The sequence below is a fragment of the Phalangium opilio genome, unplaced genomic scaffold, assembly GCF_054372755.1.
Source record: "Phalangium opilio isolate 3A_F unplaced genomic scaffold, DU_Popi_V2 ptg000098l_1, whole genome shotgun sequence".
Classification (NCBI taxonomy): domain Eukaryota; kingdom Metazoa; phylum Arthropoda; class Arachnida; order Opiliones; family Phalangiidae; genus Phalangium; species Phalangium opilio.
The window spans coordinates 609,153-634,607 of NW_028324201.1; the positions used below are offsets into that span (position 1 = coordinate 609,153).

Genomic DNA, 25,455 nt, shown 5'->3' on the forward strand with positions numbered 1-25,455 from the left:
TACGATTTTTCTGGCCAAAAATGTTTGCCACAGTCTCCAATTACGTATTATCATGTCCGGATTGCCAAACAAGAAAGAACCCACACAGAAAAAACAACGTTTAGGTTTTCAGCACTTCCATCTTTGTTTAACATGTTTAAATCATAAACGGTTTTAAAAACATGTTTAAAACCTATACATTTTTTTCCAAAGCGTTAATTTCTAAACACGATAGTGTTGATATCCTAAACATATATTTACATAACGGTTTAGTGACTCAAATGGTGCTAAAAACATGTTTAAAACCTAAACATTTAGCAATCTAAACAGAAGTCTAATATAACCGTTTAGAAACTATGTCTTGGCGTTTAGAACTGCCCATATAAGCGTTTAGAACTGCCCATATAAGCGTTTAGAACTGCCCATTTAAGCGTTTTGTATTTTAAACTATTTCAACAATTATAATTGGAATTAATTTTTTATTACATTTATTGGGATTACATTTCTAAGAATGGATTTTATTTTTATAAGGAAATTATTAACCCATTGATTTTAAGGTTATAGGAGAAAATATTTTAATTGAGTTAAGTAATCTGTATAATTAACTGTCATTAACCTTGATTAGTTTGGGTGAATTTCAGGCCTAGATCTGTAACGAGTGGCTATCTTGGCAGAAAAACTTCTCCTTTGGGTGCATATTTAGAAACACGATTTAATCGCCATACATTTTTGAATCTTGCGACCGCTATTTAATCTGTTTAATTACTATTTCATCGGTTTAATTACGATTTCATCGGTTTTATTACTGTTTAATCTGTTTAATTACTATTTCATCGGTTTTATTACTGTTTAATCTGTTTAATTACTATTTCATCAGTTTAATTACTATTTCATCGGATTATTTACTATTTCATCGGTTTAATTACTATTTCAAAGGTTTAATTACTATTTCAAAGGTTTAATTACTATTTCAAAGGTTTAATTACTATTTCAAGGGTTTATTTACTATTTCAAAGGTTTATTTACTATTTCAAAGGTTTATTTACTATTTCAAAGGTTTATTTACTATTTCAAAGGTTTAATTTCGATTTAAACTGTTTAATTACAATTTCATCAATTTAATTACTATTTAATTTCAATTTAATTACTATTTAATTTCAATTTAATTACTATTTAATTTCAATTTAATCTGTTTAATTTTGATTTCATCGGTTTAGTTTCTATTTAATCTTTTTAATTTTGATTAAATCTGTTTAATTTCGATTTAATCGAGCAGGGTGCAAACTCAACCAAGGGAGTGACTTGCCACTCAGAATGAATCTTTCTGCGTAGTGATTGCATGATCTCTCCCTATGTTGAAAGTGTTTTCCTCGGCGGTGTTTCCCTGTTACTCATATACATTAAACTTGCTGAAGTTAACGGTAATATCTAGTATAGGGTGCTGTCGGTTAGCTGTGGCATAAAACTGAATAGGCGAATAACATAACCATTCACAAGTCGAAGCCAAACTGGTCATTTGTCAATCAAATATTGAATCAGTTTGTGTACTACAATCAATTGTTAAAACCAAGTGAGTTTGAGTGGCAACAGATACATTCGTGAGCGTTATATGTTCTTCCGCAAAAGAAGGATCCGTTTGGTTAGATTTATCACAGTACCTATTCAAATTTGATATATCTTCCGTGAATGTTTTGGCTTTAACCTCTTCATTTGAAGTAACTTCAGAGCATTCATATCCCAAATTAAGCGTTGGGAGATAGGAAGGACTTAAAGGATTATTGCTTGCCTGTTCTCCTATGAAGTGATGGCTACATATTCTGGCATTTCTTGATGGCTTCCATTCCGATGCATCAACACTAATCATCAAATTAACCTTAAGCCTTAGCTTGTTTACAATCATGCTGTAATAGTTTGTAGTCTTTCAAATTTACTTTTTTCGCTTAAGTGCCTTTATCCACTGGTTTCTTTTAAGTATATGAACTCTTTCACAGGGAAATCTGTAAAATTTTGTTCCTTTGGGACACTTGGCAAAGTAGTTTTTACATTTTAAAACAGAGCAAGACATTATAATAATAAAGTCAGCTTTCACTGGGTGCGGCCATATTCATAAAAATTTTTACCCCATAGATGTCACAGTCAAAATAACCAAGTTACGCAGAAGCTCACCGCTTGCGGCGCTTTATAAACACTCAAATTGCGTTCAATTACAGGTACCGGGGAGACCGGTTTCTTGTAAAACGTCTCGTAGTGTGGTGTTGCTGAATGCCGCAAACCGTAGGGAAGGGGAATGCTATCCGAATCGGTCTAAAGATAAGACACCGCGCGGTTTTTCTTGCGTTTCCGTGCTTGGCTCGGGCCATCGGGTTTTTTTTCGCGGGTTAAGGAATAGGGATAGGTCCCTCGCTTTCGCTGGAGCAAGAAGGCAGCGACGCAAAAACGACGCCATTACCCATTTCATAATTATTTGCGTCCTCAGCTAGACAAGAAGTTGTTGCGACGGTCAAGTAAGCTATTTTTATCTTTTGGCTGGTTTGATAATGCATGCTTTATATTATGTTGTAACGATAAACAACAAAACATATTTTACTAAATCCGAAGGTTCCCTGAAGCTAAACCTCAATTTAGAGTGAATTTGGGTGGACGGCCACGTTACCGTCTTTCCCACTACCACGCCATCATTGAAGATTCAAGAACGCCATTTTTATTTTTATTTCTTCTCTTTCGATTTTATAGGGTGAGTTGAAATTTTAATTCTTAAGTTAGATTTACAATTAAATTTTGAGAATGACCCCGGATATATCGACAATATACACGCTAAGCAAAATGTTTTTAACCAACTCTAGGTTAAACTTGATTGTTAAGACAAAAGTCCTTTGCAACATTTCTCGTGAACTTAAAACAGAGCTCTCGTTAAAGGGGGTTTTGCAGCTCCCCCAGTGTTACCAGGCCTTTGAGAAAAACTAGAAGTTGATTTTGAAATTGACTAACTGTGATCACAAAGGGCCTAAAAATACTGCATGTGAGTTAAAAATGAGACGGGGGGACAAATAATCTCCAGCCCCTTTAGAGAAATCAAAAAACTATTAGGCCTTTACTACAACACTGTTTTTTTTCCTAAGTCTAAATGGAAAATGTCAAAGTGTGTAACTTCTGTAGCTATTATACGAAAGATGATAAAGAGCTATTACAACATATTGTTCGTAGTCACAAGCATTCAGATAAATTATCTTTTCGTTGCAATATATGTGGGGCATTATTCAAAAATCCAAACTCTTTCCGTAGTCACAAATTTAGAAAACACCAAAATATTAATCAAATTGATGAAAGAGTTCCAGATAATTTTGAGGCAGCTATTGAATTTGACCCTGGTGCAAGGGGTAATGTACCAGTTCAAAAGTTTATTGAAGCCTCTTACGTTTTGAAGCTTAAAGAAAAACATGGCCTGTCAGACGAAGTTATTGAGGATATTATGACCACTACTTCGGATCTAGTTAAAACTTATAGTGCAGGGAGTATTAGCTTAAATGATAGGCAGTTATTTGGTGGACTTGAAACTGCATACAGAAGAGATTTGTTTTTTAAAGCTGAAATGAATTATGTTGCCCCAGTTCCTTTAATAATTGGTCACTACAATAAGCCGAGTCTTACCCAACCCACTGCAAATACTGCTAAAACGAAAGCAGCAATTGCTTATTACATCCCATTTGTAACATCAGTCAAAAATCTCCTAAAAATGCCCGAACTTGAGGAAAATCTATTAATTGCCCCAGCTAACCGTAATTGTGATGTAATGGATGATATATTTAGTGGCGAAGAAATGAAACGGAAGTGGGCAGATACAAATCTAGACAATAGCATAAATTTATTGTTTTCATTCTATTTAGATGATTTGGAAATAGCAAATCCTATTGGGGCACATGCAAAAAGGCATAAGGTTACAGTTTTCTATTGGCAACTTTTAAATACACCTCCATATATGAGATCAAAATTGAGTTCCATCCAATTACTCGCGGTTGGCAAACAAAAAGACATAAAGGAATTTGGATTAGATACTTTACTGCATGATTTTAAAAGAGAGATGCAAAATTTTGAAAAAGGTATTAAGTGCATGTTCAATGGCGTAGAAAGAGTAGTGAAAGGGAAGTTAGCATTTGTGCTGGGTGATACACTAGCGGCTCAGGAAATTGGTGGCTTTAAGGAAGGCGTGGGTAGCGCTTTCAAATTCTGTAGAACCTGCGAGATTAATAGACCCAGAATAAGAGAATGTATACAAGCAGATACTTTTCCTTTGAGAGATAGTATTGAACACTCCGACAGACTGCACTCTTTGGCAACTTGCTCCAAAAAAGCAAAAATCTACTGGTCAAAGCAATGGGGTGTAAATAAAAAAAGCCCATTTGCTGAAATTCCAAACTTCGAAGTCACAAAAGATCTCTTGCATGATCCAATGCATGTGCTCCTTGAAGGAGTTGTTAAATATGAAACCAAACTCATGCTTGATTTGTTCATTTATGAATTGAAGCTATTTACGCTTGACAAGTTGAATTATGCTATTCAGTCATTCTCGTATCAGAAGAATGAGTTGGACGTGAAACCTTCCATAATAGAAAAAAAACACTTAAAGAAAAAGGGAGACCTGAAGCAAACAGCATCTGCTATGAAAACGCTGCTTTTTCTAATGCCGTTGTATATTGGTTTAAATGTACCAAAACGTAATCCACACTGGACGAATTTTTTGCGTTTAATTCAAATAACGCAGATTTGTCTTTCTTCTCTTGCTAATAACAACACAGCTAACACACTTGAATGTCTAATTTCGGAACACAATGAAAACTTCCTAATTCTTTATCCAAATTCCAATGTAACACCCAAAATTCACTATTTGTTACATTTCCCTGACCAAATGAGACGATATGGCCCTTTAAGATTTCATTCGTGCATGCGACTGGAGAGTAAACACTCGTATTTTAAAGGGAAAAAATGGAGATGTTTTAAAGATGTACCAAAAACTATGGCTTTAAAGCACCAACGTTGGTTGTGTTTACAACAAACCAATGGTAGTGGAGGAAAAAATCAGAACTTCCTTGGGGATCTGGATGACGTTAAAGAGGGATATGAATGTGAAATTACTGATGAAATTAAGGCTTTGTTGCATTTTTTCGATGAAAACGCAATTGATACTGCATCTATGCACGTAAGCTCTTATATCACTATTTACGGTCACCGCTATGAGAAAGACACTATTTTACTGCAAGACTACACTGAAGAGCATGGTCCCACTTTCATGATTGTGTATGAAGTTGTTACTATAAATCTTAACTGTTATGCCATTTGCCACCAAACCAAAATAGAATATTTTGATAGCCATTTGAACAGATACGTGTTTCAAAGACCTTTAGGCGGACGAAAGTATTTAATTCCAATTAAAAATTTAAAATTCAAATGGCCACAGATAAGTCATTTTACCAGAGGAAAATTTTACGTTATGCTATATAACAGCCCCAATTTAGAGTTCTGTTAATTGAAGGCAAAAACGGTTTACAAAAATAGTTGAGCGTATCAATAGAGATACGGTGACCTAATTGCTAATTGTATTTATGAATATACCTTTCAATGTGCTCTTAAAGTACATTTGGGAAACATTTGACCTAAATGGTATGTGAATAAATATGGGCACACTATTAATATTTTTAAAAACTAAAGCGTGATATTCTGATGAAATGATTTTTATTTGATAGAGTTGAAAAATGTCAACTGTATTCAAAATAATTTCACACGACCGTGAAAAAAAAAAGCCGTGATCGCCGAGAATTTTCTAGGTTTCATGAATTCTGGTATGGAAATGTTGCCATAATCCCTAAATATGTATGATTGCAAAACTTTTTTTTATATTTAGCCTGTTCAAAATTATCGTTTCCTTCATCGGACGGAGCTAGAGCAGTTTTAGAAGTTGATGGAACGGAACTTGATGAATGGGATTTGCTGCTGCCATTTGCGAAACAGACAATCATGATACTTGGACCGAATGATGAATTCAAGGATTCGCGGACATCAGCAGTCCATTCCAACCAGAGGGATTATCAGGTTTTTATTGCATGGGTGTTTGTACATTGATATCTTTGTTTAAATCATCTTGTAATGAGAGAAAGACATTTGTGTTTGAAAGACCTTTTCTTTCAGCTATTTTTGATCCATAGGTTTTTTAAATCCGAGTTAAATTACTTTAGGCTGTTTCCTTCAAAGATGCTCAAACAACGGATCCGTGCACAATCTCAAATGTGGAAGTACCGGAACTCGTGATTTCAAGTGGTGGACATCAGGAGTCAGTGTTTACTGACGAAACTCAAAGTAAAATCGTTTGTCAAAATAACGAAGTTACTTCGCAAACTGCAGCATTTAATCCCCAAACGACTGAATTTGTAAGCATTTGTTTTTCACATTGGCATAACTGTGAATATTTAACAGATCTTTATAATACAGAATGCAAAGTTAAGTCTCCCAAAATTTTCGGATTACACCGAAAAACGATTACAAGAAGGAAAACCCATGGGAATAATATCTACCATAGTAAAGGAACTCGCGTATGGATTATTAGCTAAGTACGACATGAAAACACAAGGCGAATACCAAACTGTGGGGAAAATGCTTTTTGCTAAATACCCGTGTATTCATGTTGATAAGACAGCCTATTCACCTTGGGTAAGTGTGAATTAGAAATATTCATTTTATTTATTGTAATAAAGTAAAGATTGTTTTCTTTTTTTCAGCAATTTCTTATTAACAAGTTGTCGTCTAAAATTCGGCATATAAGGTGGCTCGAAAACCGCAAAGAACAGTCATTTTCAGGTGAAGTATCCAAAAAACGCAAAAAAAAAACCCAGCTCAACGAAGAGGCTTTGTGCAGCGTGGAAATTGATATGACAGATGATACGTCACACGAAGATGCAGTACTTGAACTAAAAGTTACATTTAGTGAACGCGAGAAAGATAAACCAAAGCTATTAAAACTAATAAGACAGACGTTTGCCAACAGAAGAAAGCAAATAGCAAAAAATAGTACTAAATTTGAAGAGATGTACACTCAATTTCCACATTTGAGTGATCCAAGCTATGTAAGAAGATTAAGTTGTTGATGCATGTTATTATGTTATGTGACTGAAATAAATTGTTTTCTAGCTTGAAGCTGAACTGGATTTAATCCTCCATTTTCCAAATACGAAGATGCGCTTTATTGGAAATTTTGAGAGAATTGCTCGTCTACTTGATGAAGAATTTGAAATGGTACTATATTCAAATTTTTATTTCATTATTAAATAATTTTTCAGTTAAGTGGCGCGGGGCTGTCATCAAATGACTTTTAAGACGGGGCTGAAAATCTGATAACTAAAAAATAAAGAACAGTATATTATAATTAAACCCAAAAAACATTACATTTTTTTTTAAATATCTTTGACAAAGCTAATTTCTTATTAATTAATAATTCCGAGAGTTGTTGAGCGTCACAAGTAATCAGTCTCTAAGACGCTTAAAAATGTTTTGTTTTTTGAAACTGTTACTTATAATATCGCTTTTGCTTTCAGGATGAGAGTTCTGAATTTGAAAAAACCTGCGCCTTAATTAAGTATTTGGAATTGAACCTTAATGTACCTGCCAGAGTTAAAGGAGCAAAGCCAAAGGGTGGAAAAAAAGATAAAAGGAAAGCTAAAAAAACAGCCCCCTTTTCAATAATAAATATGTCAGATGTATGAATTTTTACTATTTTGATTTCAGTAGTCATTCAACATATATATATTTATATACATTTTCATTATCAGACTTTAGAGGTTGCCAGTAATTTAAAGGATGCACCGCAATTGATTGCAAGAGATGATTGTGAGGGAGAAAAAGAAGTGTTTCTGGTGTATAAGAGTTGCAATATCAAAATCCAGGAACCGCTTGCCGAATGCGTTTTTTACCTACTCGCGTTTTACTACGCGTTCGACTTAAGTTATCCAGCTGTACTAGGGCAAGTCCTTGGATTTTTGCAAGAGTATATTTTACAAGATAACGGGCCAAAAAGCTATTTCGTAAAATCAACCAAATACTTAAAATTTGTAGAAGAGAAAGAAATTAATCAAAAATTTTTGAATCAAGAATAAAACTAGCTACGAGCTTTTAAAAGCTAATCTTAAATGAACTTGTTGTTACCACCTAAACACAGTTTAAGTAGGCATGACTACCACCTAAACACATCTCCAGTAGACATGATTACAACCTAAACACAACTCGGTTAGGCATGACTACAACCTAAACACAACTCGGTTAGGCATGACTACAACCTAAACACAACTCGGTTAGGCATGACTACCACCTAAACACATCTCTAGCAGACATGACTACCACCTAAACACATCTCTAGCAGACATGACTACCACCTAAACACATCTCGAGTAGACATGACTACAACCTAAACACATCTCGAGTAGACATGACTACCACCTACACACATCTCGAGTAGACATGACTACAACCTAAACACAGTTTAAGTAGGCATGACTACCACCTACACACATCGCGAGTAGACATGACTACCACCTAAACACATCTCTAGTAGACATGACTACCACCTCAACACATCTCTAGTAGACATGACTACAACCTAAACACATCTCTAGTAGACATGACTACAACCTAAACACATCTCGAGTAGACATGACTACAACCTAAACACATCTCGAGTAGACATGACAACCACCTAAACACAGCTCAATTAGGCATGACTACCACCTAAACACATTTTGAGTAAACATGACTACAACCTCAACACAGTTCGAGAAGGCACGACTACCAGCTAAACACATCTCGAGTAGACACGACTACATCCTAAACACATTTCGGGTAGGCATGCCTACAACCTAAATGGTTTTTCTCTGAACATGTCTTTCATCTAAATATTTTATTTGGTAACGTGTATAGGTAGGAAACGTGTTTCAAAACGCGTTGCATTTTCCCGTTTAGGAAAATGTTTAGATTCTAAACGCTGTTTTTTCTGTGCATGTACGAAACCAAACGGACCGCTACAGCCTTTGACCACGGCAGCCGCACCATTTCAACGCGTCGGAATCGATTATCTCGGCCCCTTCCGGGTGTCGTATAACGAAAATCGCTATATTCTCGTAATTACGGACTATCATAGCAAATGGGTAGAGTGCATAGCAACAAAAGACGCATCTGCCAAGTCAGCAGCTAACGCCTTTGTAGAAAATGTGGTATTACGTCATGGCGCACCGAAAGAAATAGTTAGTGACAGAGGAAGCCACTTTTTGGCACAGCTAACCGAAGAAACACTCAAACTGGTCTCCACAAAACACATCCGTACAACTGCGTACCATCCGCAAACAAACGGTCTCTGCGAACGTTTCAACAGGACCCTAGCGGAAATGATCAGCCAGTATGTCTCCACAGACCAGAAAGATTGGGATACGAGCTTACCTTTTGTAACATTCGCGTACAACACTTCAAAACACGCCACGACCGGCTATTCACCCTTCGTCCTTGTTTACGGCCGCGAAGCCACTCTACCAATAGATGTCATCCTCGACACCAACCTGGAGGACAGTAAGACTTTACAAAAGAACTTAACGTTAGTCCGCGACATCGTGATGCAACGTGAAATCCATACTAAACAAAAAAGTAAAGAGCAGTACGACGAAGGACGGGGTGACCAACGATATCAAAAGGACGATCTAGTCTACGTGAAAACACCAACCAGGAAGGTTGGTCGATCAGAGAAACTATTGCATCAGTTCCACGGACCATTTCGGGTACTTGATGTAATCCCTCCGGTTAACTACGTGATCGAAAACAGACGTGGCAAAAGAGACATAGTGCACGTATCCCGGATGAAGAGTTATATCCCCCGAGCCGACATCGACACTGAGGAAGATCCCCATTCTAGCGACGAAGAGTGGAATTCCGAGGATAACAATTGCAACGTGGGCACCCCTACTACACGAGACCCACCCCGCGCACCGAAACCTCCCGAAGCTCTACAGCCGAAAAAGAACGTTACCTTTTCGGACCACGTCGAAACCTGGACAATACCGAATAACTCTTCCTGGCCATCTGATATACGTATCCCACCTCCCCCGCCAAGCCTCCGACGAAGTACACGTGACAGGCGGCCGGTTCAACGCTACGACGCGTCAACTTAAGACATTCTTCTCGTGTTTAGAGTAAGACAAAGACTCACATCAGTTATCATCGAGCGAAACAAACAAAAAAAAATCGGGACGATTTGTCTTAGTTGGGGGGATGTGTTATGAAATAATATTTCACTCATGCTAATAACTAAATACATTCTTGTAATCATACTATATATTCTTGTAGCGCATTCTTGTAATCATACTATATATTCTTGTAGCACATTCTTGTAACCATACTATATATTCTTGTAAATAAACACGGGTCAGTCGTGGCTAGCTTGGGTTTTCCCCGTACTCTATAGGCCGACGCTCTAGCGATGACCAAACAAAGAGGGTCCACAGGATATAAAAGGGGGACCCCGAGGTAGAAAGGCCAGTCTTGGCAGCTCCTTCTCGGGCGAACCACCACCAAGGACCCACGAAAAGCTAGAGACGAGGCCTAAGTCTTGCCTAGATTTAGTAGGGGACCCCTTAGAGTACGGGAACGACCGAGAAAAGGCTAAACTGCCCGCGTTAAACTAAAGGACCGTCTTTTTCCTCAACAATATTCCATTCCGTAAAAAAGTTGGTCATTAGTTCGGACGTGAATGGGGGTCCTTGATCTGAAACCAATTCTTCGGGAATTCCGTATCGCGCAAATATGGTTTTCATCGCATTTATAACGGCGGGCGCCGTTGTACCATGCATGAGTTGCAATTCTACATACTTTGAAAAGTAATCAATGATAATCATGTAATGTTTACTGTTAAGTTCGAAGAAATCGCAAGCGACTTTTTGCCATGGGCGAGATGGTAGTGCGCGATCGAGGAGTGGTTCGTATTGATTAGCTCGTTGGTATTCTTGACACGGTTGACATCGGGAAATGTAGGTCTCTATGTCTTTACCCTTGTTTGGCAAGTACAAATATTCACGGGCTTTGCTTTTAGTTGCGACGATTCCACGATGTCCCATGTGAAGTTTCGTCCGTAGGTCTGATCTGGATTCCTCAGGACGTGATTCGAACACGCAGCCTTCTGATCTGGAGTCAGACGCGCTACTATTGCGCCACCAAGCCCCCTGAACGCAAGTTAAATTGGTAGAATTTCTATAAACAACGTAAAAACTAAATTCTATTATTTAATTGACCCGGACGTGATTCGAACACGCAGCCTCCTGATCTGGAGTCAGACGCGCTACCATTGCGCCACCGAGCCCCCTTTACGAAGATTTAATTGGTAGAATTCTAAAAACAACTTAAAAACTGATTTTTATTATTTCTTTGACCCGGACGTGATTCGAACACGCAGCCTTCTGATCTGGAGTCAGACGCGCTACCATTGCTCCACCGCTCCCTTTACGAAGGTTTAATTGGTAGAATTTTATAACAATTTAAAACCTAATTTTTATTATTTCTTTGACCCGGACGTGATTCGAACACGCAGCCTTCTGATCTGGAGTCAGACGCGCTACTATTGCGCCACCAAGCCCCCTGAACGCAAGTTAAATTGGTAGAATTTCTATAAACAACGTAAAAACTAAATTCTATTATTTAATTGACCCGGACGTGATTCGAACACGCAGCTTCCTGATCTGGAGTCAGACGCGCTACCATTGCGCCACCGAGCCCCCTTTACGAAGATTTAATTGGTAGAATTCTAAAAACAACTTAAAAACTGATTTTAATTAATTCTTTGACCCGGACGTGATTCGAACACGCAGCCTTCTGATATGGAGTCAGACGCACTACCATTGCGCCACCGAGCCCCCTTTACGAAGTTTAATTGGTAGAATTCTATAAACAACTTAAAAACGAAGTTTAATTATTTCTATGACCCGGACGTGATTCGAACACGCAGCTTTCTGTTCTGGAGTCAGACGCGCTACCATTGCGTCACCGATTCCCCTGAACGCAAGTTAAATTGGTAGAATTTCTATGAACAACGTAAAAACTAAATTCTATTATTTAATTGACCCGGACGTGATTCGAACACGCAGCCTCCTGATCTGGAGTCAGACGCGCTACCATTGTGCCACCGAGCCCCCTGAACGAAGGTTAAATTGGTAGAATTTCTATAAACAACGTAAAAACTAAATTTTATTATTTATTTGACCCGGACGTGATTCGAAAACGCAGCCTCCTGATCTGGAGTCAGACGCGCTACCATTGCACCACCGAGCCCCCTGAACGAAGGTTTAATTGGTAGAATTCTAAAAACCACTTAAATACTGATTTTTATTATTTCTTTGACGCGGACGTGATTCGAACACGCAGCCTTCTGATCTGGAGTCAGACGCGCTACCATTGCTCCACCGCTCGCTTTACGAAGGTTTAATTGGTAGAATTTTATAAACAATTTAAAACCCAATTTTTATTATTTCTATGACCCGGACGTGATTCGAACACGCAGCCTTCTGATCTGGAGTCAGACGCGCTACCGTTGCGCCACCGAGCCCCTTGAACGCAAGTTAAATTGGTAGAATTTCTATAAACAATTTAAAACCTAATTTTTATTATTTCTTTGACCCGGACGTGATTCGAACACGCAGCTTTCTGATCTGGAGTCAGACGCGCTACCATTGCGCCACCGAGCCCCCTGAACGAAGGTTAAATTGGTAGAATTTCTATAAACAACGTAAAAACTAAATTTTATTATTTGTTTGACCCGGACGTGATTCGAAAACGCAGCCTCCTGATCTGGAGTCAGACGCGCTACCATTGCGCCACTGAGCCCCTTTACGAAGATTTAATTGGTAGAATTCTAAAAACAACTTAAAAACTGATTTTTATTAATTCTTTGACCCGTACGTGATTCGAACACGCAGCCTTCTGATCAGGAGTCAGACGCGCTACTATTGCGCCACCGAGCCCCCTGAACGCAAGTTAAATTGGTAGAATTTCTATAAACAACGTAAAAACTAAATTTTATTATTTAATTGACCCGGACGTGATTCGAAAACGCAGCCTCCTGATCTGGAGTCAGACGCGCTACCATTGTGCCACCGAGCCCCCTGAACGAAGGTTAAATTGGTAGAGTTTCTATAAACAACTTAAAAACGAAGTTTTATTATTTCTTTGACCCGGACGTGATTCGAACACGCAGCTTTCTGATCTGGAGTCAGACGCGCTACCATTGCGCCACCGAGCCCCCTTTAAGAAGTTTAATCGGTAGAATTTTATAAACAATTTAAAACCTAATTTTTATTATTTCTATGACCCGAACGTGATTCGAACACGCAGCCTTCTGATCAGGAGTCAGACGCGCTATTATTGCGCCACCGAGCCCCCTGAACGCAAGTTAAATTGGTAGAATTTCTATGAACAACGTAAAAACTAAATTCTATTATCTAATTGACCCGGACGTGATTCGAACACGCAGCCTCCTGATCTGGAGTCAGACGCGCTACCATTGCGCCACCGAGCCCCCTTTACGAAGATTTAATTGGTAGAATTCTAAAAACAACTTAAAAACTGATTTTTATTAATTCTTTGACCCGGACGTGATTCGAACACGCAGCCTTCTGATCTGGAGTCAGACGCGCTACCATTGCTCCACCGCTCCCTTTACGAAGGTTTAATTGGTAGAATTTTATAACAATTTAAAACCTAATTTTTATTATTTCTTTGACCCGGACGTGATTCGAACACGCAGCCTTCTGATCTGGAGTCAGACGCGCTACTATTGCGCCACCAAGCCCCCTGAACGCAAGTTAAATTGGTAGAATTTCTATAAACAACGTAAAAACTAAATTCTATTATTTAATTGACCCGGACGTGATTCGAACACGCAGCCTCCTGATCTGGAGTCAGACGCGCTACCATTGCGCCACCGGGCCCCCTTTACGAAGATTTAATTGGTAGAATTCTAAAAACAACTTAAAAACTGATTTTTATTATTTCTTTGACCCGGACGTGATTCGAACACGCAGCCTTCTGATCTGGAGTCAGACGCGCTACCATTGCTCCACCGCTCCCTTTACGAAGGTTTAATTGGTAGAATTTTATAACAATTTAAAACCTAATTTTTATTATTTCTTTGACCCGGACGTGATTCGAACACGCAGCCTTCTGATCTAGAGTCAGACGCGCTACTATTGCGCCACCAAGCCCCCTGAACGCAAGTTAAATTGGTAGAATTTCTATAAACAACGTAAAAACTAAATTCTATTATTTAATTGACCCGGACGTGATTCGAACACGCAGCTTCCTGATCTGGAGTCAGACGCGCTACCATTGCGCCACCGAGCCCCCTTTACGAAGATTTAATTGGTAGAATTCTAAAAACAACTTAAAAACTGATTTTAATTAATTCTTTGACCCGGACGTGATTCGAAAACGCAGCCTCCTGATCTGGAGTCAGACGCGCTACCATTGTGCCACCGAGCCCCCTGAACGAAGGTTAAATTGGTAGAGTTTCTATAAACAACTTAAAAACGAAGTTTTATTATTTCTTTGACCCGGACGTGATTCGAACACGCAGCTTTCTGATCTGGAGTCAGACGCGCTACCATTGCGCCACCGAGCCCCCTTTACGAAGTTTAATCGGTAGAATTTTATAAACAATTTAAAACCTAATTTTTATTATTTCTATGACCCGAACGTGATTCGAACACGCAGCCTTCTGATCAGGAGTCAGACGCGCTACTATTGCGCCACCGAGCCCCCTGAACGCAAGTTAAATAGGTAGAATTTCTATGAACAACGTAAAAACTAAATTCTATTATCTAATTGACCCGGACGTGATTCGAACACGCAGCCTCCTGATCTGGAGTCAGACGCGCTACCATTGCGCCACCGAGCCCCCTTTACGAAGATTTAATTGGTAGAATTCTAAAAACAACTTAAAAACTGATTTTTATTAATTCTTTGACCCGGACGTGATTCGAACACGCAGCCTTCTGATCTGGAGTCAGACGCGCTACCATTGCTCCACCGCTCCCTTTACGAAGGTTTAATTGGTAGAATTTTATAACAATTTAAAACCTAATTTTTATTATTTCTTTGACCCGGACGTGATTCGAACACGCAGCCTTCTGATCTGGAGTCAGACGCGCTACTATTGCGCCACCAAGCCCCCTGAACGCAAGTTAAATTGGTAGAATTTCTATAAACAACGTAAAAACTAAATTCTATTATTTAATTGACCCGGACGTGATTCGAACACGCAGCTTCCTGATCTGGAGTCAGACGCGCTACCATTGCGCCACCGAGCCCCCTTTACGTAGATTTAATTGGTAGAATTCTAAAAACAACTTAAAAACTGATTTTAATTAATTCTTTGACCCGGACGGATTCGAACACGCAGCCTTCTGATATGGAGTCAGACGCACTACCATTGCGCCACCGAGCCCCCTTTACGAAGTTTAATTGGTAGAATTCTATAAACAACTTAAAAACGAAGTTTTATTATTTCTATGACCCGGACGTGATTCGAACACGCAGCTTTCTGTTCTGGAGTCAGACGCGCTACCATTGCGTCACCGATTCCCCTTAACGCAAGTTAAATTGGTAGAATTTCTATGAACAACGTAAAAACTAAATTCTATTATTTAATTGACCCGGACGTGATTCGAACACGCAGCCTCCTGATCTGGAGTCAGACGCGCTACCATTGTGCCACAGAGCCCCCTGAACGAAGGTTAAATTGGTAGAATTTCTATAAACAACGTAAAAACTAAATTTTATTATTTGTTTGACCCGGACGTGATTCGAAAACGCAGCCTTCTGATCAGGAGTCAGACGCGCTACTATTGCGCCACCGAGCCCCCTGAACGCAAGTTAAATTGGTAGAATTTCTATGAACAACGTAAAAACTAAATTCTATTATTTAATTGACCCGGACGTGATTCGAACACGCAGCCTCCTGATCTGTAGTCAGACGTGCTACCATTGTGCCACCGAGCCCCCTGAACGAAGGTTAAATTGGTAGAATTTCTATAAACAACGTAAAAACTAAATTTTATTATTTGTTTGACCCGGACGTGATTCGAAAACGCAGCCTCCTGATCTGGAGTCAGACGCGCTACCATTGCGCCACCGAGCCCCCTGAACGAAGGTTTAATTGGTAGAATTCTAAAAACCACTTAAATACTGATTTTTATTATTTCTTTGACCCGGACGTGATTCGAACACGCAGCCTTCTGATCTGGAGTCAGACGCGCTACCATTGCGCCACCGAGCCCCCTTTAAGAAGTTTAATCGGTAGAATTTTATAAACAATTTAAAACCTAATTTTTATTATTTCTATGACCCGAACGTGATTCGAACACGCAGCCTTCTGATCAGGAGTCAGACGCGCTATTATTGCGCCACCGAGCCCCCTGAACGCAAGTTAAATTGGTAGAATTTCTATGAACAACGTAAAAACTAAATTCTATTATCTAATTGACCCGGACGTGATTCGAACACGCAGCCTCCTGATCTGGAGTCAGACGCGCTACCATTGCGCCACCGAGCCCCCTTTACGAAGATTTAATTGGTAGAATTCTAAAAACAACTTAAAAACTGATTTTTATTAATTCTTTGACCCGGACGTGATTCGAACACGCAGCCTTCTGATCTGGAGTCAGACGCGCTACCATTGCTCCACCGCTCCCTTTACGAAGGTTTAATTGGTAGAATTTTATAACAATTTAAAACCTAATTTTTATTATTTCTTTGACCCGGACGTGATTCGAACACGCAGCCTTCTGATCTGGAGTCAGACGCGCTACTATTGCGCCACCAAGCCCCCTGAACGCAAGTTAAATTGGTAGAATTTCTATAAACAACGTAAAAACTAAATTCTATTATTTAATTGACCCGGACGTGATTCGAACACGCAGCCTCCTGATCTGGAGTCAGACGCGCTACCATTGCGCCACCGGGCCCCCTTTACGAAGATTTAATTGGTAGAATTCTAAAAACAACTTAAAAACTGATTTTTATTATTTCTTTGACCCGGACGTGATTCGAACACGCAGCCTTCTGATCTGGAGTCAGACGCGCTACCATTGCTCCACCGCTCCCTTTACGAAGGTTTAATTGGTAGAATTTTATAACAATTTAAAACCTAATTTTTATTATTTCTTTGACCCGGACGTGATTCGAACACGCAGCCTTCTGATCTAGAGTCAGACGCGCTACTATTGCGCCACCAAGCCCCCTGAACGCAAGTTAAATTGGTAGAATTTCTATAAACAACGTAAAAACTAAATTCTATTATTTAATTGACCCGGACGTGATTCGAACACGCAGCTTCCTGATCTGGAGTCAGACGCGCTACCATTGCGCCACCGAGCCCCCTTTACGAAGATTTAATTGGTAGAATTCTAAAAACAACTTAAAAACTGATTTTAATTAATTCTTTGACCCGGACGTGATTCGAAAACGCAGCCTCCTGATCTGGAGTCAGACGCGCTACCATTGTGCCACCGAGCCCCCTGAACGAAGGTTAAATTGGTAGAGTTTCTATAAACAACTTAAAAACGAAGTTTTATTATTTCTTTGACCCGGACGTGATTCGAACACGCAGCTTTCTGATCTGGAGTCAGACGCGCTACCATTGCGCCACCGAGCCCCCTTTACGAAGTTTAATCGGTAGAATTTTATAAACAATTTAAAACCTAATTTTTATTATTTCTATGACCCGAACGTGATTCGAACACGCAGCCTTCTGATCAGGAGTCAGACGCGCTACTATTGCGCCACCGAGCCCCCTGAACGCAAGTTAAATAGGTAGAATTTCTATGAACAACGTAAAAACTAAATTCTATTATCTAATTGACCCGGACGTGATTCGAACACGCAGCCTCCTGATCTGGAGTCAGACGCGCTACCATTGCGCCACCGAGCCCCCTTTACGAAGATTTAATTGGTAGAATTCTAAAAACAACTTAAAAACTGATTTTTATTAATTCTTTGACCCGGACGTGATTCGAACACGCAGCCTTCTGATCTGGAGTCAGACGCGCTACCATTGCTCCACCGCTCCCTTTACGAAGGTTTAATTGGTAGAATTTTATAACAATTTAAAACCTAATTTTTATTATTTCTTTGACCCGGACGTGATTCGAACACGCAGCCTTCTGATCTGGAGTCAGACGCGCTACTATTGCGCCACCAAGCCCCCTGAACGCAAGTTAAATTGGTAGAATTTCTATAAACAACGTAAAAACTAAATTCTATTATTTAATTGACCCGGACGTGATTCGAACACGCAGCTTCCTGATCTGGAGTCAGACGCGCTACCATTGCGCCACCGAGCCCCCTTTACGTAGATTTAATTGGTAGAATTCTAAAAACAACTTAAAAACTGATTTTAATTAATTCTTTGACCCGGACGGATTCGAACACGCAGCCTTCTGATATGGAGTCAGACGCACTACCATTGCGCCACCGAGCCCCCTTTACGAAGTTTAATTGGTAGAATTCTATAAACAACTTAAAAACGAAGTTTTATTATTTCTATGACCCGGACGTGATTCGAACACGCAGCTTTCTGTTCTGGAGTCAGACGCGCTACCATTGCGTCACCGATTCCCCTTAACGCAAGTTAAATTGGTAGAATTTCTATGAACAACGTAAAAACTAAATTCTATTATTTAATTGACCCGGACGTGATTCGAACACGCAGCCTCCTGATCTGGAGTCAGACGCGCTACCATTGTGCCACAGAGCCCCCTGAACGAAGGTTAAATTGGTAGAATTTCTATAAACAACGTAAAAACTAAATTTTATTATTTGTTTGACCCGGACGTGATTCGAAAACGCAGCCTTCTGATCAGGAGTCAGACGCGCTACTATTGCGCCACCGAGCCCCCTGAACGCAAGTTAAATTGGTAGAATTTCTATGAACAACGTAAAAACTAAATTCTATTATTTAATTGACCCGGACGTGATTCGAACACGCAGCCTCCTGATCTGTAGTCAGACGTGCTACCATTGTGCCACCGAGCCCCCTGAACGAAGGTTAAATTGGTAGAATTTCTATAAACAACGTAAAAACTAAATTTTATTATTTGTTTGACCCGGACGTGATTCGAAAACGCAGCCTCCTGATCTGGAGTCAGACGCGCTACCATTGCGCCACCGAGCCCCCTGAACGAAGGTTTAATTGGTAGAATTCTAAAAACCACTTAAATACTGATTTTTATTATTTCTTTGACCCGGACGTGATTCGAACACGCAGCCTTCTGATCTGGAGTCAGACGCGCTACCATTGCTCCACCGCTCGCTTTACGAAGGTTTAATTGGTAGAATTTTATAAACAATTTAAAACCCAATTTTTATTATTTCTATGACCCGGACGTGATTCGAACACCCAGCCTTCTAACCTGGAGTCAGACGCGCTACCGTTGCGCCACCGAGCCCCCTGAACGCAAGTTAAATTGGTAGAATTTCTATAAACAATTTAAAACCTAATTTTTATTATTTCTTTGAGCCGGACGTGATTCGAAGACGCAGCCTTCTGATCTGGAGTCAGACGCGCTACCATTGCTCCACCGCTCCCGTTACGAAGGTTTAATTGGTAGAATTTTATAAACAATTTAAAACCTAATCTTTATAATTTCTATGACCCGGACGTGATTCGAACACGCAGCCTTCTGATCTGGAGTCAGACGCGCTACCATTGCTCCACCTCTCCCGTTACGAAGGTTTAATTGGTAGAATTTTATAAACAATTTAAAACCTAATCTTTATTATTTCTATGACCCGGACGTGATTCGAACACGCAGCCTTCTGATCTGGAGTCAGACGCGCTACCATTGCGCCACCGAGCCCCCTTTACGAAGTTTAATCGGTAGAATTTTATAAACAATTTAAAACCTAATTTTTATTATTTCTATGACCCGAACGTGATTCGAACACGCAGCCTTCTGATCAGGAGTCAGACGCGCTACTATTGCGCCACCCAGCCCCCTGAACGCAAGTTAAATTGGTAGAATTTCTATGAACAACGTAAAAACTAAATTCTATTATCTAATTGACCCGGACGTGATTCGAACACGCAGCTTTCTGATCTGGAGTCAGACGCGCTACCATTGCGCCACCGAGCCCCCTTTACGAAGTTTAATCGGTAGAATTTTATAAACAATTTAAAACCTAATTTTTATTATTTCTATGACCCGAACGTGATTCGAACACGCAGCCTTCTGATCAGGAGTCAGACGCGCTACTATTGCGCCACCGAGCCCCCTGAACGCAAGTTAAATAGGTAGAATTTCTATGAACAACGTAAAAACTAAATTCTATTATCTAATTGACCCGGACGTGATTCGAACACCCAGCCTCCTGATCTGGAGTCAGACGCGCTACCATTGCGCCACCGAGCCCCCTTTACGAAGATTTAATTGGTAGAATTCTAAAAACAACTTAAAAACTGATTTTTATTAATTCTTTGACCCGGACGTGATTCGAACACGCAGCCTTCTGATCTGGAGTCAGACGCGCTACCATTGCTCCACCGCTCCCTTTACGAAGGTTTAATTGGTAGAATTTTATAACAATTTAAAACCTAATTTTTATTATTTCTTTGACCCGGACGTGATTCGAACACGCAGCCTTCTGATCTGGAGTCAGACGCGCTACTATTGCGCCACCAAGCCCCCTGAGCGCAAGTTAAATTGGTAGAATTTCTATAAACAACGTAAAAACTAAATTCTATTATTTAATTGACCCGGACGTGATTCGAACACGCAGCCTCCTGATCTGGAGTCAGACGCGCTACCATTGCGCCACCGAGCCCCCTTTACGAAGATTTAATTGGTAGAATTCTAAAAACAACTTAAAAACTGATTTTTATTATTTCTTTGACCCGGACGTGATTCGAACACGCAGCCTTCTGATCTGGAGTCAGACGCGCTACCATTGCTCCACCGCTCCCTTTACGAAGGTTTAATTGGTAGAATTTTATAACAATTTAAAACCTAATTTTTATTATTTCTTTGACCCGGACGTGATTCGAACACGCAGCCTTCTGATCTGGAGTCAGACGCGCTACTATTGCGCCACCAAGCCCCCTGAGCGCAAGTTAAATTGGTAGAATTTCTATAAACAACGTAAAAACTAAATTCTATTATTTAATTGACCCGGACGTGATTCGAACACGCAGCTTCCTGATCTGGAGTCAGACGCGCTACCATTGCGCCACCGAGCCCCCTTTACGAAGATTTAATTGGTAGAATTCTAAAAACAACTTAAAAACTGATTTTAATTAATTCTTTGACCCGGACGTGATTCGAACACGCAGCCTTCTGATATGGAGTCAGACGCACTACCATTGCGCCACCGAGCCCCCTTTACGAAGTTTAATTGGTAGAATTCTATAAACAACTTAAAAATGAAGTTTTATTATTTCTATGACCCGGACGTGATTCGAACACGCAGCTTTCTGTTCTGGAGTCAGAAGCGCTACCATTGCGTCACCGATTCCCCTGAACGCAAGTTAAATTGGTAGAATTTCTATGAACAACGTAAAAACTAAATTCTATTATTTAATTGACCCGGACGTGATTCGAACACGCAGCCTCCTGATCTGGAGTCAGACGCGCTACCATTGTGCCACCGAGCCCCCTGAACGAAGGTTAAATTGGTAGAATTTCTATAAACAACGTAAAAACTAAATTTTATTATTTGTTTGACCCGGACGTGATTCGAAAACGCAGCCTTCTGATCAGGAGTCAGACGCGCTACTATTGCGCCACCGAGCCCCCTGAACGCAAGTTAAATTGGTAGAATTTCTATGAACAACGTAAAAACTAAATTCTATTATTTAATTGACCCGGACGTGATTCGAACACGCAGCCTCCTGATCTGGAGTCAGACGCGCTACCATTGTGCCACCGAGCCCCCTGAACGAAGGTTAAATTGGTAGAATTTCTATAAACAACGTAAAAACTAAATTTTATTATTTGTTTGACCCGGACGTGATTCGAAAACGCAGCCTCCTGATCTGGAGTCAGACGCGCTACCATTGCGCCACCGAGCCCCCTGAACGAAGGTTTAATTGGTAGAATTCTAAAAACCACTTAAATACTGATTTTTATTATTTCTTTGACCCGGACGTGATTCGAACACGCAGCCTTCTGATCTGGAGTCAGACGCGCTACCATTGCACCACCGCTCGCTTTACGAAGGTTTAATTGGTAGAATTTTATAAACAATTTAAAACCCAATTTTTATTATTTCTGTGACCCGGACGTGATTCGAACACCCAGCCTTCTAACCTGGAGTCAGACGCGCTACCGTTGCGCCACCGAGCCCCCTGAACGCAAGTTAAATTGGTAGAATTTCTATAAACAATTTAAAACCTAATTTTTATTATTTCTTTGAGCCGGACGTGATTCGAAGACGCAGCCTTCTGATCTGGAGTCAGACGCGCTACCATTGCTCCACCGCTCCCGTTACGAAGGTTTAATTGGTAGAATTTTATAAACAATTTAAAACCTAATCTTTATTATTTCTATGACCCGGACGTGATTCGAACACGCAGCCTTCTGATCTGGAGTCAGACGCGCTACCATTGCTCCACCTCTCCCGTTACGAAGGTTTAATTGGTTGAATTTTATAAACAATTTAAAACCTAATCTTTATTATTTCTATGACCCGGACGTGATTCGAACACGCAGCCTTCTGATCTGGAGTCAGACGCGCTACCGTTGCGCCACCGAGCCCCTTGAACGCAAGTTAAATTGGTAGAATTTCTATAAACAATTTAAAACCTAATTTTTATTATTTCTTTGACCCGGACGTGATTCGAACACGCAGCTTTCTGATCTGGAGTCAGACGCGCTACCATTGCGCCACCGAGCCCCCTGAACGAAGGTTAAATTGGTAGAATTTCTATAAACAACGTAAAAACTAAATTTTATTATTTGTTTGACCCGGACGTGATTCGAAAACGCAGCCTCCTGATCTGGAGTCAGACGCGCTACCATTGCGCCACCGAGCCCCCTTTACGAAGATTTAATTGGTAGAATTCTAAAAACAACTTAAAAACTGATTTTTATTAATTCTTTGACCCGTACGTGATTCGAACACGCAGCCTTCTGATCTGGAGTCAGACGCGCTACCATTGCTCCCCCGCTCCTTTTACGAAGGTTTAATTGGTAGAATTTTATAAACAATTTAAAACCTAATTTTTATTATTTCTATGACCCGGACGTGATTCGAACACGCAGCCTTCTGATCAGGAGTCAGACGCGCTACTATTGCGCCACCGAGCCCCCTGAACGCAAGTTAAATTGGTAGAATTTCTATAAACAACGTAAAAACTAAATTCTATTATTTAATTGACCCGGACGTGATTCGAACACGCAGCCTCCTGATCTAGAGTCAGACGCGCTACCATTGTGCCACCGAGCCCCCTGAACGAAGGTTAAATTGGTAGAATTTCTATAAACAACGTAAAAACTAAATTTTATTATTTGTTTGACCCGGACGTGATTCGAAAACGCAGCCTCCTGATCTGGAGTCAGACGCGCTACCATTGCGCCACCGAGCCCCCTGAACGAAGGTTTAATTGGTAGAATTCTAAAAACCACTTAAATACTGATTTTTATTATTTCTTTGAGCCGGACGTGATTCGAACACGCAGCCTTCTGATCTGGAGTCAAACGCGCTACCATTGCTCCACCGCTCCCGTTACGAAGGTTTAATTGGTAGAATTTTATAAACAATTTAAAACCTAATCTTTATTATTTCTATGACCCGGACGTGATTCGAACACGCAGCCTTCTGATCTGGAGTCAGACGCGCTACCGTTGCGCCACCGAGCCCCCTGAACGCAAGTTAAATTGGTAGAATTTCTATAAACAACGTAAAAACTAAATTTTATTATTTAATTGACCCGGACGTGATTCGAAAACGCAGCCTCCTGATCTGGAGTCAGACGCGCTACCATTGTGCCACCGAGCCCCCTGAACGAAGGTTAAATTGGTAGAATTTCTATAAACAACGTAAAAACTAAATTTTATTATTTGTTTGACCCGGACGTGATTCGAAAACACAGCCTCCTGATCTGGAGTCAGACGCGCTACCATTGCGCCACCAAGCCCCCTGAACGAAGGTTTAATTGGTAGAATTTTATAAACAATTTAAAACCTAATTTTTATTAATTTTTTGACCCGGACGTGATTCCAACACGCAGCCTTCTGATCTGGAGTCAGACGCACTACCATTGCGACACCGAGCCCCCTTTACGAAGTTTAATTGGTAGAATTCTATAAACAACTTAAAAACGAAGTTTTATTATTTCTTTGACCCAGACGTGATTCGAACACGCAGCCCTCTGATCTGGAGTCAGACGCGCTACCATTGCGCCACCGAGCCCCCTGAACGAAGGTTAAATTGGTAGAATTTCTATAAACAACGTAAAAACTAAGTTTTATTATTTGTTTGACCCGGACGTGATTCGAAAACTTGTAGGTGCTTGTGGGTGCTTGTAACTGCTTGTGGGTACTTGTAGGTGCTTGTGGGTACTTGTAGGTGCTTGTGGGTACTTGTGGGTGCTTGTAGGTACTTGTGGGTGCTTGTAGGTACTTGTGGGTTCTTGTGGGTGTTTTTAGGTACTTGTGGGTGCTTGTAGGTTTTTGTGAGTACTTGAGGGTTCTTGTGGGTACTTGTGGGTGCTTGTGGGTGTTTTTAGGTACTTGTGGATGCTTGTAGGTAATTGTGGGTGCTTGTAGGTACTTGTGGGTACTTTTGGGTGCTTGTTGGTACGTGCCCCGTACATCATTTTGCAAAACCGCGAGTAAAAATCTTGCTGTCCCTATTGAATTTGGTGCCATTGGTTTTAGAATAATTAAAATGTTCCACTGCGAAGCGTGCCGGTCACGAATGTGAATGTAACGTCTTTAGGAACCTTTTAAAACGCAAAACCATACACGTGCTCACACAAAAGTAATTAATGTAATGATAAAATGTTTTCGGGGAATGGAATTGTGGCCGAAAAGCCGAGATAAGTAAATTTTTGAAATTGATTACCAGTAAATAATTTATTTCAACGGAAAACGGTAATGGAACGTTGTTTTTTCTTAAGCATGCATTTAAGTTTCAATTAAAAAGAAAAATTAATATCTGATCCTTCAGACAAGTGATAACCTCAGTCTTATCGATACTTTTTAGGTCTTGATTCTAATCAAGACATTTTTGATTATTTCATTGTAGAACATCTCGTGGACAGCCATCATCTTTTTTGAGCGTTAGCCATCACATTGAGTTCCTCTTTGCACTTGTTCGAGTCAAGTTATCAGGAGATTGCCTATTGCTTTTGACTTCTGTAAACATTGTTTTCAGGTCGAATAATGAGGCATCATTAAAGATAATGAAATAGTT

The 25,455-nt window shown here is 40.0% G+C and overlaps 2 protein-coding genes and 56 non-coding genes across 66 annotated transcripts; 1 reads left to right on the forward strand and 57 right to left on the reverse strand.

The window, feature by feature from the left end:
- Positions 1-110: 110 nt before the first annotated feature.
- LOC149632614 (uncharacterized) lies at positions 111-2,051 on the reverse strand. 2 transcript variants are annotated; one of them, XR_016373601.1, is made up of 3 exons: positions 1,911-2,051; positions 1,766-1,835; positions 111-1,637 (listed from the first exon to the last, which is right to left on the reverse strand). XR_016373601.1 is itself a non-coding variant. In XM_089851000.1 (2 exons), exons 1-2 carry the CDS (start codon positions 2,042-2,044, stop codon positions 1,499-1,501), a joined length of 471 nt encoding a protein of 156 aa, XP_089707126.1. In that variant the 5' UTR covers position 2,045. The 2 variants fall into 2 exon arrangements, 1 of the variants encoding a protein (XP_089707126.1); XM_089851000.1 differs by having other exon boundaries at positions 1,499-1,835; positions 1,911-2,045.
- Positions 2,052-2,344: 293 nt separating this feature from the next.
- On the forward strand, positions 2,345-9,006 carry LOC149632615 (uncharacterized). 8 transcript variants are annotated; one of them, XM_089850998.1, is made up of 11 exons: positions 2,345-2,483; positions 2,578-2,713; positions 2,823-2,998; positions 5,718-5,813; positions 5,876-6,063; positions 6,207-6,398; positions 6,460-6,678; positions 6,747-7,091; positions 7,156-7,260; positions 7,560-7,721; positions 7,794-9,006. In XM_089850998.1, exons 4-11 carry the CDS (start codon positions 5,804-5,806, stop codon positions 8,115-8,117), a joined length of 1,545 nt encoding a protein of 514 aa, XP_089707124.1. In that variant the 5' UTR covers positions 2,345-2,483; positions 2,578-2,713; positions 2,823-2,998; positions 5,718-5,803; the 3' UTR covers positions 8,118-9,006. The 8 variants fall into 8 exon arrangements, 3 of the variants coding, with proteins under 3 accessions (XP_089707124.1, XP_089707125.1, XP_089707123.1); XM_089850999.1 differs by lacking the exon at positions 2,823-2,998 and adding an exon at positions 5,607-5,634; XM_089850997.1 differs by lacking the exon at positions 2,823-2,998.
- A 2,278-nt stretch (positions 9,007-11,284) lies between these two features.
- TRNAW-CCA (transfer RNA tryptophan (anticodon CCA)) lies at positions 11,285-11,356 on the reverse strand. The gene has a single exon. It is a non-coding gene; the product is annotated as a tRNA-Trp (tRNA).
- Positions 11,357-11,557: 201 nt separating this feature from the next.
- On the reverse strand, positions 11,558-11,629 carry TRNAW-CCA (transfer RNA tryptophan (anticodon CCA)). The gene has a single exon. It is a non-coding gene; the product is annotated as a tRNA-Trp (tRNA).
- Positions 11,630-11,696: 67 nt separating this feature from the next.
- On the reverse strand, positions 11,697-11,768 carry TRNAW-CCA (transfer RNA tryptophan (anticodon CCA)). The gene has a single exon. It is a non-coding gene; the product is annotated as a tRNA-Trp (tRNA).
- A 66-nt stretch (positions 11,769-11,834) lies between these two features.
- Positions 11,835-11,906, reverse strand: TRNAW-CCA (transfer RNA tryptophan (anticodon CCA)). Its single transcript has one exon. It is a non-coding gene; the product is annotated as a tRNA-Trp (tRNA).
- Positions 11,907-12,110: 204 nt separating this feature from the next.
- Positions 12,111-12,182, reverse strand: TRNAW-CCA (transfer RNA tryptophan (anticodon CCA)). The gene has a single exon. It is a non-coding gene; the product is annotated as a tRNA-Trp (tRNA).
- Positions 12,183-12,523: 341 nt separating this feature from the next.
- TRNAW-CCA (transfer RNA tryptophan (anticodon CCA)) lies at positions 12,524-12,595 on the reverse strand. Its single transcript has one exon. It is a non-coding gene; the product is annotated as a tRNA-Trp (tRNA).
- A 67-nt stretch (positions 12,596-12,662) lies between these two features.
- Positions 12,663-12,734, reverse strand: TRNAW-CCA (transfer RNA tryptophan (anticodon CCA)). Its single transcript has one exon. It is a non-coding gene; the product is annotated as a tRNA-Trp (tRNA).
- Positions 12,735-12,938: 204 nt separating this feature from the next.
- TRNAR-CCU (transfer RNA arginine (anticodon CCU)) lies at positions 12,939-13,010 on the reverse strand. Its single transcript has one exon. It is a non-coding gene; the product is annotated as a tRNA-Arg (tRNA).
- A 206-nt stretch (positions 13,011-13,216) lies between these two features.
- TRNAW-CCA (transfer RNA tryptophan (anticodon CCA)) lies at positions 13,217-13,288 on the reverse strand. Its single transcript has one exon. It is a non-coding gene; the product is annotated as a tRNA-Trp (tRNA).
- Positions 13,289-13,353: 65 nt separating this feature from the next.
- TRNAR-CCU (transfer RNA arginine (anticodon CCU)) lies at positions 13,354-13,425 on the reverse strand. The gene has a single exon. It is a non-coding gene; the product is annotated as a tRNA-Arg (tRNA).
- A 67-nt stretch (positions 13,426-13,492) lies between these two features.
- On the reverse strand, positions 13,493-13,564 carry TRNAW-CCA (transfer RNA tryptophan (anticodon CCA)). Its single transcript has one exon. It is a non-coding gene; the product is annotated as a tRNA-Trp (tRNA).
- Positions 13,565-13,765: 201 nt separating this feature from the next.
- On the reverse strand, positions 13,766-13,837 carry TRNAW-CCA (transfer RNA tryptophan (anticodon CCA)). Its single transcript has one exon. It is a non-coding gene; the product is annotated as a tRNA-Trp (tRNA).
- Positions 13,838-13,904: 67 nt separating this feature from the next.
- TRNAW-CCA (transfer RNA tryptophan (anticodon CCA)) lies at positions 13,905-13,976 on the reverse strand. The gene has a single exon. It is a non-coding gene; the product is annotated as a tRNA-Trp (tRNA).
- Positions 13,977-14,316: 340 nt separating this feature from the next.
- Positions 14,317-14,388, reverse strand: TRNAW-CCA (transfer RNA tryptophan (anticodon CCA)). Its single transcript has one exon. It is a non-coding gene; the product is annotated as a tRNA-Trp (tRNA).
- Positions 14,389-14,593: 205 nt separating this feature from the next.
- TRNAW-CCA (transfer RNA tryptophan (anticodon CCA)) lies at positions 14,594-14,665 on the reverse strand. Its single transcript has one exon. It is a non-coding gene; the product is annotated as a tRNA-Trp (tRNA).
- Positions 14,666-14,730: 65 nt separating this feature from the next.
- TRNAR-CCU (transfer RNA arginine (anticodon CCU)) lies at positions 14,731-14,802 on the reverse strand. Its single transcript has one exon. It is a non-coding gene; the product is annotated as a tRNA-Arg (tRNA).
- Positions 14,803-14,869: 67 nt separating this feature from the next.
- TRNAW-CCA (transfer RNA tryptophan (anticodon CCA)) lies at positions 14,870-14,941 on the reverse strand. The gene has a single exon. It is a non-coding gene; the product is annotated as a tRNA-Trp (tRNA).
- A 201-nt stretch (positions 14,942-15,142) lies between these two features.
- On the reverse strand, positions 15,143-15,214 carry TRNAW-CCA (transfer RNA tryptophan (anticodon CCA)). The gene has a single exon. It is a non-coding gene; the product is annotated as a tRNA-Trp (tRNA).
- Positions 15,215-15,281: 67 nt separating this feature from the next.
- TRNAW-CCA (transfer RNA tryptophan (anticodon CCA)) lies at positions 15,282-15,353 on the reverse strand. Its single transcript has one exon. It is a non-coding gene; the product is annotated as a tRNA-Trp (tRNA).
- Positions 15,354-15,833: 480 nt separating this feature from the next.
- Positions 15,834-15,905, reverse strand: TRNAR-CCU (transfer RNA arginine (anticodon CCU)). Its single transcript has one exon. It is a non-coding gene; the product is annotated as a tRNA-Arg (tRNA).
- Positions 15,906-15,972: 67 nt separating this feature from the next.
- On the reverse strand, positions 15,973-16,044 carry TRNAC-ACA (transfer RNA cysteine (anticodon ACA)). Its single transcript has one exon. It is a non-coding gene; the product is annotated as a tRNA-Cys (tRNA).
- A 67-nt stretch (positions 16,045-16,111) lies between these two features.
- Positions 16,112-16,183, reverse strand: TRNAW-CCA (transfer RNA tryptophan (anticodon CCA)). The gene has a single exon. It is a non-coding gene; the product is annotated as a tRNA-Trp (tRNA).
- A 66-nt stretch (positions 16,184-16,249) lies between these two features.
- Positions 16,250-16,321, reverse strand: TRNAW-CCA (transfer RNA tryptophan (anticodon CCA)). Its single transcript has one exon. It is a non-coding gene; the product is annotated as a tRNA-Trp (tRNA).
- A 65-nt stretch (positions 16,322-16,386) lies between these two features.
- TRNAR-CCU (transfer RNA arginine (anticodon CCU)) lies at positions 16,387-16,458 on the reverse strand. The gene has a single exon. It is a non-coding gene; the product is annotated as a tRNA-Arg (tRNA).
- A 67-nt stretch (positions 16,459-16,525) lies between these two features.
- TRNAW-CCA (transfer RNA tryptophan (anticodon CCA)) lies at positions 16,526-16,597 on the reverse strand. Its single transcript has one exon. It is a non-coding gene; the product is annotated as a tRNA-Trp (tRNA).
- Positions 16,598-16,798: 201 nt separating this feature from the next.
- Positions 16,799-16,870, reverse strand: TRNAW-CCA (transfer RNA tryptophan (anticodon CCA)). Its single transcript has one exon. It is a non-coding gene; the product is annotated as a tRNA-Trp (tRNA).
- A 67-nt stretch (positions 16,871-16,937) lies between these two features.
- TRNAW-CCA (transfer RNA tryptophan (anticodon CCA)) lies at positions 16,938-17,009 on the reverse strand. The gene has a single exon. It is a non-coding gene; the product is annotated as a tRNA-Trp (tRNA).
- Positions 17,010-17,349: 340 nt separating this feature from the next.
- Positions 17,350-17,421, reverse strand: TRNAW-CCA (transfer RNA tryptophan (anticodon CCA)). The gene has a single exon. It is a non-coding gene; the product is annotated as a tRNA-Trp (tRNA).
- Positions 17,422-17,626: 205 nt separating this feature from the next.
- Positions 17,627-17,698, reverse strand: TRNAW-CCA (transfer RNA tryptophan (anticodon CCA)). Its single transcript has one exon. It is a non-coding gene; the product is annotated as a tRNA-Trp (tRNA).
- A 65-nt stretch (positions 17,699-17,763) lies between these two features.
- TRNAR-CCU (transfer RNA arginine (anticodon CCU)) lies at positions 17,764-17,835 on the reverse strand. The gene has a single exon. It is a non-coding gene; the product is annotated as a tRNA-Arg (tRNA).
- Positions 17,836-17,902: 67 nt separating this feature from the next.
- On the reverse strand, positions 17,903-17,974 carry TRNAW-CCA (transfer RNA tryptophan (anticodon CCA)). The gene has a single exon. It is a non-coding gene; the product is annotated as a tRNA-Trp (tRNA).
- Positions 17,975-18,175: 201 nt separating this feature from the next.
- Positions 18,176-18,247, reverse strand: TRNAW-CCA (transfer RNA tryptophan (anticodon CCA)). The gene has a single exon. It is a non-coding gene; the product is annotated as a tRNA-Trp (tRNA).
- Positions 18,248-18,314: 67 nt separating this feature from the next.
- TRNAW-CCA (transfer RNA tryptophan (anticodon CCA)) lies at positions 18,315-18,386 on the reverse strand. The gene has a single exon. It is a non-coding gene; the product is annotated as a tRNA-Trp (tRNA).
- Positions 18,387-18,866: 480 nt separating this feature from the next.
- On the reverse strand, positions 18,867-18,938 carry TRNAR-CCU (transfer RNA arginine (anticodon CCU)). The gene has a single exon. It is a non-coding gene; the product is annotated as a tRNA-Arg (tRNA).
- Positions 18,939-19,005: 67 nt separating this feature from the next.
- On the reverse strand, positions 19,006-19,077 carry TRNAC-ACA (transfer RNA cysteine (anticodon ACA)). The gene has a single exon. It is a non-coding gene; the product is annotated as a tRNA-Cys (tRNA).
- A 67-nt stretch (positions 19,078-19,144) lies between these two features.
- TRNAW-CCA (transfer RNA tryptophan (anticodon CCA)) lies at positions 19,145-19,216 on the reverse strand. Its single transcript has one exon. It is a non-coding gene; the product is annotated as a tRNA-Trp (tRNA).
- A 613-nt stretch (positions 19,217-19,829) lies between these two features.
- TRNAW-CCA (transfer RNA tryptophan (anticodon CCA)) lies at positions 19,830-19,901 on the reverse strand. The gene has a single exon. It is a non-coding gene; the product is annotated as a tRNA-Trp (tRNA).
- A 65-nt stretch (positions 19,902-19,966) lies between these two features.
- Positions 19,967-20,038, reverse strand: TRNAR-CCU (transfer RNA arginine (anticodon CCU)). Its single transcript has one exon. It is a non-coding gene; the product is annotated as a tRNA-Arg (tRNA).
- A 67-nt stretch (positions 20,039-20,105) lies between these two features.
- TRNAW-CCA (transfer RNA tryptophan (anticodon CCA)) lies at positions 20,106-20,177 on the reverse strand. The gene has a single exon. It is a non-coding gene; the product is annotated as a tRNA-Trp (tRNA).
- A 65-nt stretch (positions 20,178-20,242) lies between these two features.
- TRNAR-CCU (transfer RNA arginine (anticodon CCU)) lies at positions 20,243-20,314 on the reverse strand. The gene has a single exon. It is a non-coding gene; the product is annotated as a tRNA-Arg (tRNA).
- A 340-nt stretch (positions 20,315-20,654) lies between these two features.
- On the reverse strand, positions 20,655-20,726 carry TRNAW-CCA (transfer RNA tryptophan (anticodon CCA)). Its single transcript has one exon. It is a non-coding gene; the product is annotated as a tRNA-Trp (tRNA).
- Positions 20,727-20,793: 67 nt separating this feature from the next.
- TRNAW-CCA (transfer RNA tryptophan (anticodon CCA)) lies at positions 20,794-20,865 on the reverse strand. Its single transcript has one exon. It is a non-coding gene; the product is annotated as a tRNA-Trp (tRNA).
- Positions 20,866-21,066: 201 nt separating this feature from the next.
- Positions 21,067-21,138, reverse strand: TRNAW-CCA (transfer RNA tryptophan (anticodon CCA)). Its single transcript has one exon. It is a non-coding gene; the product is annotated as a tRNA-Trp (tRNA).
- Positions 21,139-21,205: 67 nt separating this feature from the next.
- Positions 21,206-21,277, reverse strand: TRNAW-CCA (transfer RNA tryptophan (anticodon CCA)). Its single transcript has one exon. It is a non-coding gene; the product is annotated as a tRNA-Trp (tRNA).
- Positions 21,278-21,343: 66 nt separating this feature from the next.
- Positions 21,344-21,415, reverse strand: TRNAW-CCA (transfer RNA tryptophan (anticodon CCA)). Its single transcript has one exon. It is a non-coding gene; the product is annotated as a tRNA-Trp (tRNA).
- A 204-nt stretch (positions 21,416-21,619) lies between these two features.
- TRNAW-CCA (transfer RNA tryptophan (anticodon CCA)) lies at positions 21,620-21,691 on the reverse strand. The gene has a single exon. It is a non-coding gene; the product is annotated as a tRNA-Trp (tRNA).
- Positions 21,692-21,758: 67 nt separating this feature from the next.
- On the reverse strand, positions 21,759-21,830 carry TRNAR-CCU (transfer RNA arginine (anticodon CCU)). The gene has a single exon. It is a non-coding gene; the product is annotated as a tRNA-Arg (tRNA).
- Positions 21,831-21,897: 67 nt separating this feature from the next.
- On the reverse strand, positions 21,898-21,969 carry TRNAW-CCA (transfer RNA tryptophan (anticodon CCA)). The gene has a single exon. It is a non-coding gene; the product is annotated as a tRNA-Trp (tRNA).
- A 67-nt stretch (positions 21,970-22,036) lies between these two features.
- On the reverse strand, positions 22,037-22,108 carry TRNAW-CCA (transfer RNA tryptophan (anticodon CCA)). The gene has a single exon. It is a non-coding gene; the product is annotated as a tRNA-Trp (tRNA).
- Positions 22,109-22,721: 613 nt separating this feature from the next.
- TRNAW-CCA (transfer RNA tryptophan (anticodon CCA)) lies at positions 22,722-22,793 on the reverse strand. The gene has a single exon. It is a non-coding gene; the product is annotated as a tRNA-Trp (tRNA).
- Positions 22,794-22,860: 67 nt separating this feature from the next.
- On the reverse strand, positions 22,861-22,932 carry TRNAW-CCA (transfer RNA tryptophan (anticodon CCA)). The gene has a single exon. It is a non-coding gene; the product is annotated as a tRNA-Trp (tRNA).
- Positions 22,933-22,999: 67 nt separating this feature from the next.
- On the reverse strand, positions 23,000-23,071 carry TRNAW-CCA (transfer RNA tryptophan (anticodon CCA)). The gene has a single exon. It is a non-coding gene; the product is annotated as a tRNA-Trp (tRNA).
- A 202-nt stretch (positions 23,072-23,273) lies between these two features.
- On the reverse strand, positions 23,274-23,345 carry TRNAR-CCU (transfer RNA arginine (anticodon CCU)). The gene has a single exon. It is a non-coding gene; the product is annotated as a tRNA-Arg (tRNA).
- A 206-nt stretch (positions 23,346-23,551) lies between these two features.
- On the reverse strand, positions 23,552-23,623 carry TRNAW-CCA (transfer RNA tryptophan (anticodon CCA)). Its single transcript has one exon. It is a non-coding gene; the product is annotated as a tRNA-Trp (tRNA).
- Positions 23,624-23,825: 202 nt separating this feature from the next.
- Positions 23,826-23,897, reverse strand: TRNAW-CCA (transfer RNA tryptophan (anticodon CCA)). Its single transcript has one exon. It is a non-coding gene; the product is annotated as a tRNA-Trp (tRNA).
- Positions 23,898-24,378: 481 nt separating this feature from the next.
- On the reverse strand, positions 24,379-24,450 carry TRNAW-CCA (transfer RNA tryptophan (anticodon CCA)). The gene has a single exon. It is a non-coding gene; the product is annotated as a tRNA-Trp (tRNA).
- Positions 24,451-25,455: the final 1,005 nt, after the last annotated feature.